This window comes from Carassius gibelio, chromosome A16 (genome assembly GCF_023724105.1).
Source record: "Carassius gibelio isolate Cgi1373 ecotype wild population from Czech Republic chromosome A16, carGib1.2-hapl.c, whole genome shotgun sequence".
NCBI classification, from domain to species: Eukaryota; Metazoa; Chordata; class Actinopteri; order Cypriniformes; family Cyprinidae; genus Carassius; species Carassius gibelio.
The window spans coordinates 1,393,166-1,409,761 of NC_068386.1; the positions used below are offsets into that span (position 1 = coordinate 1,393,166).

Sequence of the window (16,596 nt, forward strand, 5' to 3'; positions counted from 1 at the left end):
GAATGTCGGCTATTAAACGAAGGTGCAACATTGGGCCAATAGCACAGTTCAGCTCCATCAAGACAGTGGTGTTTCTCCAAAAGTCGGAGAACATGAGAAAAGCAGAAGGAGAAAGATGTCATTGAATGTGACACTCTTAAACAGGCCAGATATCCACAACACGCTGCCAAAGCAAATACCGCTGATTCAAAGCGAACATGTGAGGAGGAGATGCCAGAGTTTGAACAAGCCCAACTAAAACAAGAAAATACACAGCTCTGCTGAGGTGAGAAATCAGATTTCTGAGAGCAAACTTGAGAGAACAGAACGAGCCCACTTTCACTGGCTATCAAGAAACACCCTCATATTTACAGGTTTTGCCGCTGGGATGATAAAGTCTGAAGTCATCCATCAGGGCCTGTTATATCTGAGGGATGATGTCACCCTCACTTTTAGTTTTTCGAGTTTTCTAAGTCTATTCCCACCACGTTTTGGCAAATTATGATTATATTTTAGCTTAGCTTGACCGTGTTTAAAAATAAGCACAAACCAAACAACTTCAGGATCTAGTAGAGATCCAAAAAGTTGCTTTAAAATATTTCAGCCACTTTAAATGAAACCGCCTCAATTGCATCAACCTAAAGAATGTTCATACACGTAAAATATGAGATATATGAGAAAAGTGATGTAAATAATCAATGTTAAAAATGATTTACAAATTCTGTATATTTATACAAATGCATATACTTATACATTTATAAAATGTATATATATAAATTATACTTATATTTTAAGTATTACATTTATATAATTATACATATAGAAAAAATATATATATATGAATTCTGACATTTCATAATTTATTTATAATTAATATGATTTATTGTACATCATTTCATTTATATATAATTACATTTTTAATTATAACTTATTTTTCTAAATTAATTATAATTTCATTATTTATACAGTTTCTTGACTTCATTATACAAAATTGCACCAGTCAAATACAAAAATGTTATATTCATGAAATTTCAAAACTTTATAATTTAAATCGCTATTTACTGTACATTATTTAATTTATGTACAAATTCATTTTTTATTATAATAAATTAACTAAATAATTTCACTATATATATATATATATATATATATATTTATTTAACATTTAAATTATGATTTACAATATAATCATACAGTGATCATATATATTTTATAAAATTGTTAACATTATTCACATTTAATATATATTTCCTCATTTACATATCTCATTTATAGTTTATATTATGATTTACTGTCATTTCATTTATATACATTTTTTTCTTTAATTATGAATTGTTTATTATTAAAAACAATTATCACATAAATTATTACATTATTAATTATCTTCACTATACAATATACCCCGTTTTTTATGGACCATCTTTTACCAGAATACTTGAAATACGTATTGCTGATTTTGTACAACTGAAATTCTTTGTACAAGTGGAATTTACTTCAATTAATACCAGTTCAAATTCCTGTGTTCCTGTTTCCCCGCACCATTTATATCAGATTGTTCCTACTTCGCTGGCATCAGCGGCTTCACGCCTGGGATCGTTTAAGACGAGAGGAGCGTTGAGAGGTTGAACTGAGCGCGTGTGTCATTATTTGGTCAGTGTGCAGCAGACTGTTGATGTTTCCAGTGTTGAAGCACACTGAGGCCTCACAGGCCGGCTCTTTAAGAACGTCTCCAGCTCAGCGCTTTCCGTGCTGATTTCTCACAGAGAGGCCTCTTGTCTGGCTTTCCAACAACATTCTGAGCCGCGGCTGCTATTTTTGCAGCTCATTTTGATCTCACCTCTGGAGATCTCTCTAGTCCCGTGCCAGGTGTTTATACAGGTAAGAGCCGAACACCTGCAATGATCCGTCAAACTCGCTTTTCTAAAAACCAGCCAACTCATTCTTTCCCTATCGCCGTTTCCTTTGATCAGCCAACAGTCACCTCAGTGTCCAAGTCCGTAATTACCACATACGCGGCTCCAACTTTTTCACTCCTTTCACTCAATGTGCTTTAATTCGGAAGTGCAGATCTTTCAGGAAGAGCTCGAGAAAAATGAAAATCTGTCATGTCGTTCCAAACCGTTATGCAACATGAAAGAAGGGCTTTTAATGAACTGTCATTTTCCATACAATAAGTAGGGACAAAAAGTAGATGATTCACATCCACAGAGGATTTCATTTAAAGTCCTCTGAAGTTGTATGATACCTTCATGTGAGGAACAGGTCTACATTTTGACTCTAAAATTAAATAATGTCCTCATTTGGACATTTTGCAGCTTAATAGATGTGTTGTACAGGGGAAAAAGCTGCATAAACGTGTTATTTTAGTATCACTATAGTTTCTTTTAAAGGGTCATATGATGCTATTTAAATGTTTCCTTTCTCTTTGGAATGACACAAGCTCTTGGTGCATAAAGAAGATCTGTAAAGTTGCAAAGACTAAAGTCTCAAACCCAAAAAGATATTCTTTATAAAAGTTAAGGGTCAACCAAACCCTCCTAAACGGCTCGTATAAACACGCCCCCACGTGTCTACATCACTAAGTGGGAAGATTTGCATAACCCCGCCCAACTGTTTACCCAAAGAAAGAAAGCTTATGTTTTATTGTTTTATTTACACTGGTGATTCAAACGTGAGTTTTGATCAGTTTGTTAAGCGGCGTAACATTTCCGTTACATTTCCGCTTTACATATTCAGCCAATCACAACGCTCTGCGTAACTGACCAATCAGAGCACACCGAGCTTTGTAAAATTAGACGTGTTTCAGAAAGCCGGGGGATAGAGGAGCAACAATAATATACATTACTTGGAAAATAATGTGTTTTTTAACCGTAATCAGGCATAAACACATTGCATTACACCAAAAACACAAAATAATGTTCTATTTAGCAGCATCATATGACCTCTTTAAGAAAACATCTGACAGCAGCTAATGAGCTCATTATTGCTCACTGAACACAAATGGCTTTCAGAGTTAATTCTCAGAGCTCCACACCAGGAAAACCCTCGGGATACTCGCCCGTCTGTCTCTGTCCGTCCTTCCGCCCTTCCCCCAGATCCGGGCTATCAGAGAGCTTTAATAACTCCCAGCTTCGCTTTGAAGTCACAGCCAGGCAGCTGAAGAATCCCATTCCCTCCGCTTCCCTGACAATGGGAACGCCGGATCTGGCCCTTTTCTAATCTACAGCCATCAGGATTTTACCTGCCTCCCAAATCCTAGAGCTGACTTTAAAAGGCAGCCAGAAACAGTTATTGGACACAGTCCCTCTTTTCCATTAATTTCAAGGAATGTTCTGGGTTTAGTGCGAATTAAGAGGTTTCAACAGCAGCTGTGGCCTGAAAATAATTTTGACCCTTTGACTAAATTCTTTGAATAAATGCATGCACAGAACATGAAATCATGATTGTGCTGCTGATAGTGTTGCTTATTAAAAAAATAATTCCCCATCACTGAATCATCTTTTATTAACTATGCACATGAAAATTGCCTTGTGGATTGAAAGCACAGCCATGCAACTTTAACATGCACATTATATATGTTAACATAAGATTACAGGAGTAGATCACAAAAAAAATAAAATCGTCAGATTTGGAGAAATGTAGCATTGCATCGCTTGCTCTGCAGTGAATGGGTGCCGTCAGAATGAGAGTCTGATTAAAAAAACATCTCAATAATCCACAGCACAAAAAGCTGAAATAAGTCCATCAAGATGTTTGTAAAATTTTAACCAGTGAAAAAGTGCATCTGCTGTTGTCTCTCAAATTGAAAAAAAGCAGACACACATTTGTCTAGATCTGTTTAAACGCTGCTTGATCTGTGCAGATTTCTCTCCTGATTCAGACCAGAACACTTTTTCAGTGGAGGAAGTGTTATTATGGATTATAGACTTAATCTTGGATTTGTTTCATCTTTTGTCTTCTCCAGATGTTCCCTGACGGACTCTCGTTCTGACGGCACCCATTCACTGCTGAGGGTCTATTGGTGAGACCCTGATACAATGCTACATTCCTCCAAATCTGATGAAGAAACAAACTCATCCTGATCTTGGATGGCCCAAAGGGGAGTAAAATTACAGCAATTATTTTTATTTTTGTCTAAACTATTCCTTTAATGTGACTCAATATCTGCATGTTAAGTTATGATTACACAGAAAGAAGTTTGCATGGAGAAAACCCCATTTGTGGGAATTATGTGGGAAAATCGATTCAAATATGTAACGATACACAAATTCTGTTTTATTTAGGCCCCTTTGTTTATATGAATGCATGTTTAAGGGGAACTTACTGTCTTCAGAAAAGTTTATATGCTATTTTTTCTTTTCATTTTGCCATAAGTGAAGTGCTGCTTTGTTCACAGCGGTAAATAATTTTCCTGTTTGTTACATATGAAGCTGCTTTGAAACGGTATTGTATTGTTAAAAGCGAGGTAGGAGAGGTAGAAAAAGCACTTGATGTAATCCAGAAATACGTCATCCTTACAGAGATTCCTAAACACTGAGTCTCGGATGATATATCTTCTCTGTCCGCCGTGGGCACGAGCATCAGTCTGTGTGGAGGTGTCTGCTTTCAGTTCATCTAGAGGACAGAATTACAGCTGCTCTGGGGAACAGAGTCAAACCACACTTATGATGACAATACAACACTACGAGCGGCTCGACACATGTCAAAGCATCCCTAAAGCTGAGGGACATAATCACCTGAATGACTCCAATCAGAAGAAATTATAGTAACTAGAATCTCATGCTGGAAACGTGATGGGGCTTCAAATACTGTAGAATAGATCGGCACAATAGATATTTACATCCAGCCTAAACTTCAAGAGCCCAGTGGACTCATCTCAATGAAAATTAAAGGGAAAAATGATGCATCATTCAGTCATATGCACAAGTCTAAATGTACTTGATCATTGTATTTTCCTGCATAGAAAATCAGACTTATTTTTAAAAGTGACTTATATTATGCAATGAATCTCAAATGTGCAAAACAACATAAAAAAATATTGTTTGTTGAATGCATATGAATGCTTGAATGAATTGTGTCTATTTAAGATAATGTGATTGTAATAATAAAGCATGACTTATGCACCACTTATTTTCTGTAAAATAGAGTATAAGACTCTTCTTTTGTACTTTATAGGAACTTAACGGTTAAATTCACAATCCACTTTAAGTTAATTGGAAAACTAAAGTTTTGATAATCTCCTCAGGATCACCTTTATGCTTCACGATAAACAAAGAAATATTAATAACATGCGTTTGGTACAATATGAGAAACAGAATGAAGCATCTCCAAAAAACCAAACATGCTCCACTCACACAATGAGTATTTATCCCTGCAACGCATCAAGTTATTGCTGAAGAAAATTCAACAGCGTGATTTATAAGCCTATAGTTCACATGCATTAGTTTTGTTTGCTTAGACATAAATATACACAATATGAGAAACTGCAAATTAATTTGCAACTATAATTCCACAAGTGACATGGCAACACAAGGAAATGTTTGTTGTGGTATAAAAACTGCAAAAAGTAATGCAACGAAACTAGTTCAATCAAGTGACTCATGGTTTGATTGTTGGGTTCAAAAGAATGGATTTGATTAATTCCAGTGAACTTCTGTCCATTTCAACTTCTTTTACTGAACCATTTGAACCAATTGAGAGAAATGAATCAAACTAGTTCACTAGTGACTCATGGTTTGATTGTTCGGTCCAAACCAGAGTTTCACATCAACTAAACTGACCTGAAATGGACTCGAATCAAAAGCTCCGGTTTGAATTTGGCTCTTTTACTTCATCCACCCTAAATAAACAACTTAAACACATCTTTCAGGTACTGAACGACTGACAAAACACAATCCAGAGACAAAACTCTCTGCTCAAAGACCTGCTCATTAATGACACATGACGGCGGTGGTTTCCCCTCAAGACCGCTGTCAGATTTCCCAAATAACGTTTCCATTCAAGAGGGGAAGGACTTTTATAGGGCTTCTATTAGAGCAGGTTTATCATCAGTTAGAGTCTTTTTACCAGGATGTCCTTCAGCATCCTTCAGAGACTAATTGAAATGATGCAAAACCATGCACAGGTGAGAGTCATAAAAAACGAGACGCATTGGCTTCTGTCCATTTCATTGAGTCAGTTACTTTGAGATCGACTCACTGAACCGATTCTTTGAAATGGACAGTTTGAACCCATACAAAGAAATGAATCAAACAGAGTTAGAGTTGGGTTGATTCATTCCTGTGAATCAATTTAGAGATTTTTGAGAGTGAATCGTGAATTGGTTGTTTGAAATGAACATTTTTGAACCCATCTAGAGAAATGATTCAAATAAATCTTAAGACTTTTGAATTGAATCTTTAAAATGGACAGTTTGAGTCGACCCACAGAAATAATTTAAACAAACTTGATAAGAGTCTGTATGATTCATTATTGTGGATTTCGGACCATTCCAATGAATCAATTCTGAGATTTTTGTGATTGAAATTTCAATTGATTCTTTGAAATGGACAGTTTGAACCATCCACTGAAACAATTCAAACAAACATTTTAGAGTCTGTTTGATTCATTCCTGTGTATTTTTATCAACTTCAATGAATCAACTGAGATTTATTGACTTTTGGATTGATTCTTTTAAAATTAGAAATTTTTAACCCATCCACAGAAATGAATCAAACAAACTTGTTAAGGTGAGTCAATTTGATTAATTCCTGTGAATTCCTGTCTAAATCAATGAACTGATTCATTGAAATAGACAGTTTAAACACATCCACACAAATGATTCAAACAAATCATTAAGAGTTGTTTGGATTCATTATTGTGGATTTCGGACCATTCCAATGAATCAATTTAGAGATTTACTTTTGAACTGATTCATTAAAATGGACATTTTGAACCCATTCACAATAATGAATCAAACCAACTTGTTAAGGTGAGTCGATTTGATTCATTCCTGTGCATTTCTGTCTAAGTCAATGAATAAAAGTCGAAGTCTTTTGAACTGATTCTTTAAAAATGGACAGTTTGAACCCATCCTCACAAATGATTCGAACAAACTTGTTAGAGTTTCTAACGATTCATTCCTGTGAAATTCTCAATGAATCAATTCAGAGATTCTTTTGAGAATGACTTTAGAATAGATTCTTTGGAATGGACTTTTTTTATGACTGAAGAACGAAAGACACTGATAACAAGTGCAGTAAAAAGTGCATTGAAATCAATGCAATATTGTGTAGTATGAACAGAACAGTTACTGACATGTGTATGCCTTGAGTCTTATGTTTTAAAACATGCCAGAAAATAGCAGTATTGTGTGGTCAAAGAATGAGACAAAACTACTCAGGTGGAGGAGAAAGATAAAAAAAATCAAATGCATAGACACAAAAAAAGACATAAATATGCACATGAATATTATATGTATAATCCGAGCGCCGTTCACACAGATGTAATGTACGACTGTCCAGGATTAACCGCGACTCTCAGCTGTTAGAAACTGCACGTCAAAACCCATCAATCCCACCGGGGAACAATCCCACAGCCAAACACGACAAAAACACATCGCCAAGCGCTGGACGTGCCCTGAGAACACCCAGCACACTCCTGTCTGTTTGTTTCAGCCGCTGTAATGATGATGATTTCTCAGGAGTGGGAATGTGGTCTTTGGCAGCGGGATGGCACACGGCTCACCGCAAGTTGTTCCTTCTGTGGTGCAGCTCCCGTCTGGATTCTTGAGCGATTTGACCAAGATACTGGGAAAAAGCTGCAGCAGCGTCTCTCTTACAGATGAATAGTCCAGTCTGAGACGCTTCTGGGATCGCATGGGTTACGTTTATAAAAGCATAGCGAATCTAAGTCTAAAAGATAACATTTATGGGCCAGCATCAAATATTGAGAAGAAGTAAGCAATCCCATAATGCAGCACTACAAATGAAACGACAGTTTTTCTTAGTATTAGTTGCATGCTCTTATATTAATGCTTATAAGAGCATGCAAACTAGGACAGATTTCATGATTCAATTTGAGGTTGATTCACTAACTTGCTATTCGATTCAATTCCGATCTCGATTCATTTGGATATATAGATATACTAATACTTGAAACCAATCCTTGTCAGTTGGTAGATTATTAAATTAAAGTGACAATGTTGTAAACAAACATTTAAAAAATTAGACAGTTTTTATATAAAATATATATATATATTATAAAATAAAAAAAATGTAATAAAAATTGCACATGAGGCCATTTTTATAATAAAATTATTATAATTTATAATATATTTAAAATAAATTTTTAATGATATAATTATGTTTCTACACCAGTTTGTTGCTGAAATATAAACATTTAAACCGTGGATGTCATAAATAGTTTTCATTTTTTCAAACATGCATTAGATATTTAAGATACAGGTTAAGTCAAAATATAATGAATATGTAATATACTGCACATATTTAGCTAAATACCCCTTTCTAGAGTTAATTTTTTATTTTTTTGGACATTTGGACTGTTTTATGGACATTTGTCCACACCTGAAACACTGTTTTAGTGATTACATGAGACTGGATTCATTTCAGTAAGTTTTTCGGTTTCTTTCAGCACTTTCTTAATGTTCATTCATGTTTATTTGGTGCTATAACTAGTAGTAAATAGGAAGACTTGATCGATTCATGATAGAATTTGAAAACTGAGACTATGTTTCATTTCAAAAGTAACAAAGATTTTTGAACTTTCCTGCAGGGGAGGCGCTAAAAATAATGTTTCATTACGTTTTGTTCACACATCGACTGAAAACAGCATAGATTGATTCTTGGCATTTAAAAATTGATTTAATAAGAATCGATCAAAATCAGCCATTTCTTACCTTATAATCTTTCAGATTTGTGTCGTATCTCTCGCCTTCTTCAGCTCCTCTTCTTGAAATAAAGCCATTCACAACAAAACTGTCCCCTGAAAGAGTATTTGAATAGCATTAAGAAATGTTCTGCAACATTAAATCCATTAATAGTTCATGTATAACAAAAAAATTTACTCAAAACTGTGTCAAAAGCAAAACTCACCCTCAGGATTTTCCCGACGTCTGCTAGCTGCACCCCAATGTCAAAGACAAAAAATCGGAGTATTATGCACAGTAACATTAATGTTTGTGCATTTCAAGAGCATTCATGGATAGGATCAGAACATATGAATGTGTTCATGGAGCACAAAATCAGTCTTAAGTATCTGGGGTGTATTTGTAGCAACAGACAAAAATACATTGTATGGGTCAAAATTATAGATTTTAATTTTATGCCAAAAATCATTAGGATATTAAGTACAGATCATGTTCCATGAATATATTTTGTAAACGTATTACCGTAAATATACAAAAACATAATTTTTGATTAGTAATATGCATTGCTAAGAATTCATTTGGACAACTTTAAAGATGATTTTCTCAAAATCAGAATACAGAATTTCTAATAGGTTTTTTTTTTTTTATGATTTTTTTTAAATGCCCAAATACACCTAACGAAGCTACTTTTATTATGTAAAAATAATGACATTTCTGATCTTAGAACTTTTATTATGTTGGTCTGTAAGAAATTAATTCGATTTTATATAACAACAACAATAATAATAATAATAGATGGCCATTTTTGCTTTTCAACCCTTAAAAAGGTTAGTGAAAAGTAATTAAAGAAACAAAGCAAAAAGTTAAAAGCTAGATAGAAAAGTTCCAATTTTAGAACTAGATTAAAATCATAAAATCAGACAGAGAAGTTATTTTAACTCAGCAATCAGCTATGAACATGCGCGTGCACACATATTTCGGACTCGTAGATGTGTAACTCACCATGTTTTGAGTGAAGTTTCCCCATTGTATCACTGCTGTGGTTAAGAGAGCTCGTGCATCTCTCGCTCACAGTTGCACATCATATCCCGTTCAGAGGAATTAAAAAGCAGATCCTGCAGGTTCCGCAAACACACGAGCTTTAATACAGAGAGGAGGAAAGAAAAGCGTCTGTCTCTGGACCTCACGAGTGGATGATCCGCTGCAGATGAAGATGTGAAGCGAAGTGAAAAGCTGGAGAAACGCGCTCCTTCAGTCCGGCCCCCTTCAGCATCACTGCTGCCCCCTGCTGGACACGAGCCACATCAACACAGGACTCCAGCTGAACCCAGCACAAATCTTACAGACATCGCATTACTTCCTCAGTTGACTCGTCACAGTACTTCTCTCAAATGCTAAATTAACTAATTAAATATGCACTCATTTACTGAATCGAAAAATGAATCCAGGTTTCATTTTGTCTATATTTTTAGAATTACGATACGATTTCATAAATCTTAATAAATTTCATAAATATAAATCTTTTTATAACAAAATGTTAAATATATATCAAGTGCATGAAAGTTTTTGAACAGTATTTAAAATAAAACTTCTCCTCACCAAGCCTGCATTTATTTGATCCAAAAAATGTGAAATATTTTACTATTAAAATAACTGTTCATTTATGTGAATATCTGTTAAAGTGTAATTTATTTCTGTGATGCTCCGCTGTATTTTCAGCATCATTCCTCCAGTCTTCAGTGTCACATGATCTTCAGAAATCAAAATAATATGATGATTTACTCCTCAAGAAACATTTATGTTGCATATTGCATATTCTTTTTTTTAATCGCAAACTCAAGTTTATATCTCGTGATTGAAACACTTGTTTTTTTAGCATTTCAAACCCTTTGTTGTTCAGTGTTTTGCAAGACATTACAGGCAAAACCATGTCTTGACAGACACTTTAGGAGAACGACTTAAAATATCCACTAGGATTCAAAAACACTGAGCAAATTGATGAATAAAAGTGATATTAGTGAAGAGAAAAGCAGCATTTCTCTCATATTTTCCCTAAAGGCAATGGTATTTAAATTTCAAATTACTTGCATGTCTAAACAACGTAGATGTGTGGTATGAACTTATTAATCCAAGTATTTAACTTTGGTCTATCAATCAAAATGCAAAGGTTTTACTTTTCTTGCATTGACAGAGGGATCTGACCGACATCAACACCAGAGAGACACGGTCAAACAACACACATTTTCTCTACAAAAAGTAAAAATATCTAGTGTTTGATGATGGATTTTTTTCAACTTCTGGAGCTCTTTAAACACCAGCACAAGCTCAGTCTGCATCTAGTTGAACATTGACATGACTAATGCTGAATGCAATGATTATGTTGCACTTCAGAACAAAAATGCAAATTCAGATTTGAAGGCAGTACAATGGAAAGATCATCACTCTTCAGGCGCCGCTGATGACATGTAATCACCCACTTGATGACAGCTCAGCTGAAACTCTGTTATTACTCTCTCTCCTCAGCATGCTTGTGATGTTGTTCCACATATTCGTCTCTGGGACTTCACAAACTCTTAACCTGTGACAGCTTGTGGTTTAACGTCTATGATGAGTAACACAGATGCTGTAATCCAAAGCCGGCTCCTCCAGGGTTGCGTCTTTCTCTTTCCTGATGGTATCGTCACATTTAGTATGTTAGTCATTCTGCAGATGCATATGAAGCATGACACCAGACCTGAACCCAAAGACTGAGAAACTGAACTTGTTTCACACTGACATATGATACTAGAAACAACAGCTGAATAACCCCTTTGTGATTGGGACAGAGAAAGCAGATTTTTAACTACTAAATGGTATTAAACTACTAGAAGTAGTATTTTCCTGTTTATGGCCAGTTACCGATAAATGGCCGATATTATAAATCTATACTGCTTAAAGAAAGTTGATACTCTAAAACTGAAGTAAATAGATTTATTTAGCATTAAATAATAAATATCGGCCACTAAGTAATCGTTTTCATATTAAGGCTAATTACCGATAAATGGCCGATATTATAAATCTATACTGCTTGAAGAAAACTGATACTCTAAAACTAAAGTAAATAGATTTATTTAGCATTAAATAATAAATATTGCCACTAAGTAATCATTTTCATATTAAAGCGAATTACCGATAAATGGCCGATATTATAAATCTGTACTGCTTAAAGAAAATTGATACTCTAAAACTAAAGTAAATAGATTTATTTAGCATTAAATAATAAATATCGGCCACTAACTAATCATTTTCATATTAAGGCTAATTACCGATAAATGGCCGATATTATAAATCTATGCTACTTAAAGAAAATGTATACATGCTAAAATAAACTGTTTTTAATTCAAATTAAATAATAAATATCGGCCAAAGAAATAATCATTTTCAAATTAAGGCCAATAATAAATAAATGGCAATTATTAAAAATCAACTATATAAAACTGAATTAGTTTTTATTTCTAATTGATTTCTAATTATATATGTATATATATATATATATATATATATATATATATATATATATATATATATATATACATGCATACTCTTATAATCTGTTTTGTGAACAATTGTTTTAAAAAATATTTTATTTTACATTGTATGTTCTTTAAATAAACAAACAACACTAAAGACGAAAATAATTCGCTTCTGTGCTTAAATTTAATTTTAAATGTTATTTTCAATAAGTCAAGAAAAATTGCAATATCTTGGTAAAAAAAAAAAATATTAAAAAGATGTTTTTAATTTTTTATTTTATTTCTTACTTAAGCCAGACAGCAACCACATTCTTCAGAAAAAGCAAAAAAAGCTAGTTGTTAATTCAAACATGCACAATCCCCACAAGAATATTTTTCATATGCAATTAGTTTGATAAAGACAAGAAAAAAAAACAGAGATGAAAGCATATTGTGTTTGCACTTGTGGAAAATATCTGTTGCAATACTTAAAGAGGGGAGAGATTTGCAATACTGCTTTGCCAAAAAGAGCTCATGTATCTCTGCTGAACAGCCTTAAACGTCTCATGTTATTAACTCTTCAACTAATGTATTAATATTGGCAGCTCTATTGATATTCCAGCGCTTGAGGCCAGAAAGCCATGAAATTCAGCGGCATTATAATGTTTGCTTTGTTTCGGAATTCCCTGACAGTTTTTAACCACAAAAGTGGTATCAAACACTGAAACAATAAGGCTTTTGACCATTTTTTGTTCCTGATTAGATTCAAACAGCTGCTTGTTTTTGGACGAGGAACTGTCAGGAAGAGAAAAAGGCCCGCAGACATTGCAATTACGGGTTTGTTTATCTGGTGTGCAGCCTGACACATTTTAATCTCACATCATATCAGAAGAATGTGCTACAGATACCTGCACAATGATGGCTCGCAGGTGTTTACCTGTTTGATCCGGGATCAGCGGCTGATGATGATACACATCAAGAAGCTCTTTGTGATTGTGGGATTCACATAAAACAAATTCTCACAACTCGAATCTTTCCTAACAGCACATCAAAGCAGGCCGCTTTAAACATGGGGTCAAACTGGTTTCTAAATGACGAACAGACTCTGAATGAATGCACATGTCACTTTAATCTCTGTGAAATGACACAAAACAATCAGTTTCTGCAGGTTTTATGTTTTGGTTATGCATTTACTTGAGAAGCAAATGAACATTTTCTGAGAAATGCATCAACATTTTTACGATTAAAAGAAGAACAAATATCTGTCAATGGGCTCAAAACAATAATAATCAAATGAAAAAGAAATGTTCATACCCCGCTGACAAATGTTTGTTTTAAGCATAAACTCACTTCATTTTGTTCAATTTCTAAAGATAATAAGTCTTTTTGTGTCTCAAGTATATGTATCTTGATTTAAAGATGTTTATATATTTATACTTGAAAACAAAAATGTGCAAGCAATATTCAGTGCCATGAATCTGAATTTTAAGACTTTCTGCTCTGATTTCAAGGTTTTGCTCAGACAGCCATCAAAAAATCGATTTCTTACCTTTTTTATAATCTGAAGAACATTCTTTCGCGACAAAGAGGCTTTTGTGAAACAGAAAGGTTCTTCAGATGTTAAAGGTTTTATGTGATTTCATGATATCAGAGGCATTTCTTGCATTCATGCAAGCTGTTTTTTTTTTCCTGCAGAAGCATCATTATGCCACCTACTGGTTGCAATGTATAAATTAAATTAGGCAGCTAGGAATTCAGAAAAAAAGAACCAAATTAATTTATTTTCCCCCCTCATTTAAATTAATTGCTTTAAATATATACATATATGATATAAAAAAAATCATTATTTTATTCATAATAAAATGCACATAGCAGCTGCTATATTTCATGTTTCGAACTCGGATTAAGGACATTAAATGTTACCTAGCAATGCAAAGAATCATAATATAAAAGAAATAATTCATAAATCTCTGTAAAGAATGTCTCATCTTTGTCCCCCTCAGGTGCTGGACATCAGTAATGTGCATGATCATCTTCATTATAATACAGAAACAATATTTTAATTTAAAACAACGTCTTTCTGTTTTAAAAATAATTTAAAGTGTAATTTAGTGTAATTTATTTCTGTGATGCTCCGCTGTATTTTCAGCATCATTCCTCCAGTCTTCAGTGTCACATGATCTTCAGAAATCATGAAAATATGATGAAGATTTATTACTGTTTTTGTGGCTTAATATGTTTTTGGAACCAGTGATACTTTTTTCAGGATTCTTTGATTGATAAAAAGTTTAAAAAAAAAAAAAAAAACATTTGTTTTTTTTTTTTGGAACAATGTACATGACTTTTCAAAAGTTTGGGGTTTGTAATTTTTATTTACTTTTTTTTTTTTTTAAGAAAACAATGCTTTTATTCAGAAAGGATGTATTAAATTTATAAAAATGTGTCAATAAAGACTTATATTTTTAGAAAAGATTTCTATTTTAAATAAATGCTGTTCTTTTTTTTTTACTTTATTCAAAGAATTAAGACATCACAGGTTCACAAAAAAAAAATTAAGCTGCAAAAACATTAATTTTTCAATGTGTCCAGCACTGATTATAAAACAGCATATTTTCATGATTTCTGAAGATCATGTGACACTGAAGACTGGAGGAATGATGCTGAAAATACAGCTGTGCATCACAGAAATAAATTACACTTTAAAAGATATTAAAACAGAAAACCATTATTTTAAATTGCAAAAATATTTCACAATTTTACATTTTTTTCTGTATTTTTGGTCAAAAAAAGGCAGCCTTGAAGAGCAGAAGAGACTTCTTAAAAACATAAAAAATCCTACTGATCTCAGACTTTTGATCAGCAATAAACAATAAATATAATATATTTGCTCTCTCTTTGTGTTTTTGTATCAATATGGTACAAGGTTATCCTATTTCATCAATCAATGTGATACACGAGTTAGCTTAAAAGTAATCTGATTATGTTTGTTTTTGTGTAAAGTGTGTTCATCCCATAGGTGTAATTGTTTTTATTCTGTACAAACTGTATATTCTATGGCCCTTCACCAACCCTACACCTAACCCTAACCCTCACAGGAAACTTTCTGCATTTTTACTTTCTCAAAAAAACTCATTCTTTATAAGCGTTTTGAAAAATGGGGACATGGGTTATGTCCTCATAAGTCACCCTCTCCTTGTAATACCTGTGTCATACCCATGTCATTACACACACACACACAGAGAGAGAGAGAGAGAGAGAGAGACAAACACACACACATGAAGTCAGAACTGCAAGATATAAACTCTTACAATGCAAATCTCTTATAATGTGTTTATTCAATGGTGGAAATGTCCTTCCATAAATATGTTCTCTCTGATTAATAGAAAGTTGTTCTGTTTCTGTAACATACTGTTTGTTGTTACGTTGTACAGCTGGTTTATTTTTAAGATGATTTATAATAACTCTAAATAATAATTTTATGACACTAATGCTGTTTATATTTTGAAATAAAGGCCAGTAGATGTGTGTGGTGTGTGTTTGATGCAGCACTAGATGGCGCTGTTGGGTGATGATGATGATAAATTAAATCCAGTTTCGCCTAATTTATTTAATTCATTACATATTTGTTGCTCAAAACAGCTTTTTGACTGTGTGTGTGTGTATGTGTGTAAAAGGTTAATAATTATATGTATATAAATGTATAATTATTCAATAATAATATTAATAATAATAACATATTTCAGACCAAAACATTAACATACGTACATGTCTGGCACTTTTTTTTTTTTTTTTTTTTTTTGCTATTTGTAAAAATGTACTTATTTATTTATTTTTTTAAAGTCTGAAATTCCTGGCTCAAAATAAAGAGTGTGTCATCTAGTCCTGGTCTCCCTTATATTATTATGTAGTTCTGTAACAATTTCGTGGATTTTAAACTTTATTCTCAATCCCAGTGAAATGATGCATCGCTGTTTATTAATTTATGTTTCCTGCATTCAGTTTTTCCATTCATTTGTTTAGAATCATGTTTAGGGACAAACACACTGGATCTGGATGCTTCCATATTCAAGGACCTTATTAATAATTAATCAGTTTAGAAAGTTAGATGTGGTGCAATATAAGCAGTTGGGGACTTTGCACAGAAAAGCATGGAATAAAGTTGTTATTGTTGGTTTATACATTAGCTCATAGTAAAAGGTTTTTGTTTATTATTAACAAACATTTTCCTCGTATGAACTAGTTTGAGGTGACAGCCAATCA

At 33.4% G+C, this 16,596-nt stretch overlaps 1 protein-coding gene across 1 annotated transcript in view; it reads right to left on the bottom strand.

Annotated features, from left to right (window-relative positions):
- Positions 1–10,223, bottom strand: part of LOC128030311 (protein naked cuticle homolog 2-like) — a 38,006-nt gene extending 27,783 nt beyond the window's left edge. The window contains exons 1-3 of the mRNA XM_052617821.1: positions 9,848–10,223; positions 9,072–9,098; positions 8,876–8,961 (exon numbers count right to left, since the gene is read on the bottom strand). Coding sequence (XP_052473781.1) covers positions 8,876–8,961; positions 9,072–9,098; positions 9,848–9,872 — 138 coding nt within the window. The 5' untranslated portion in view covers positions 9,873–10,223. The remainder of the gene's footprint in view (positions 1–8,875; positions 8,962–9,071; positions 9,099–9,847) is intronic.
- Positions 10,224–16,596: the final 6,373 nt, after the last annotated feature.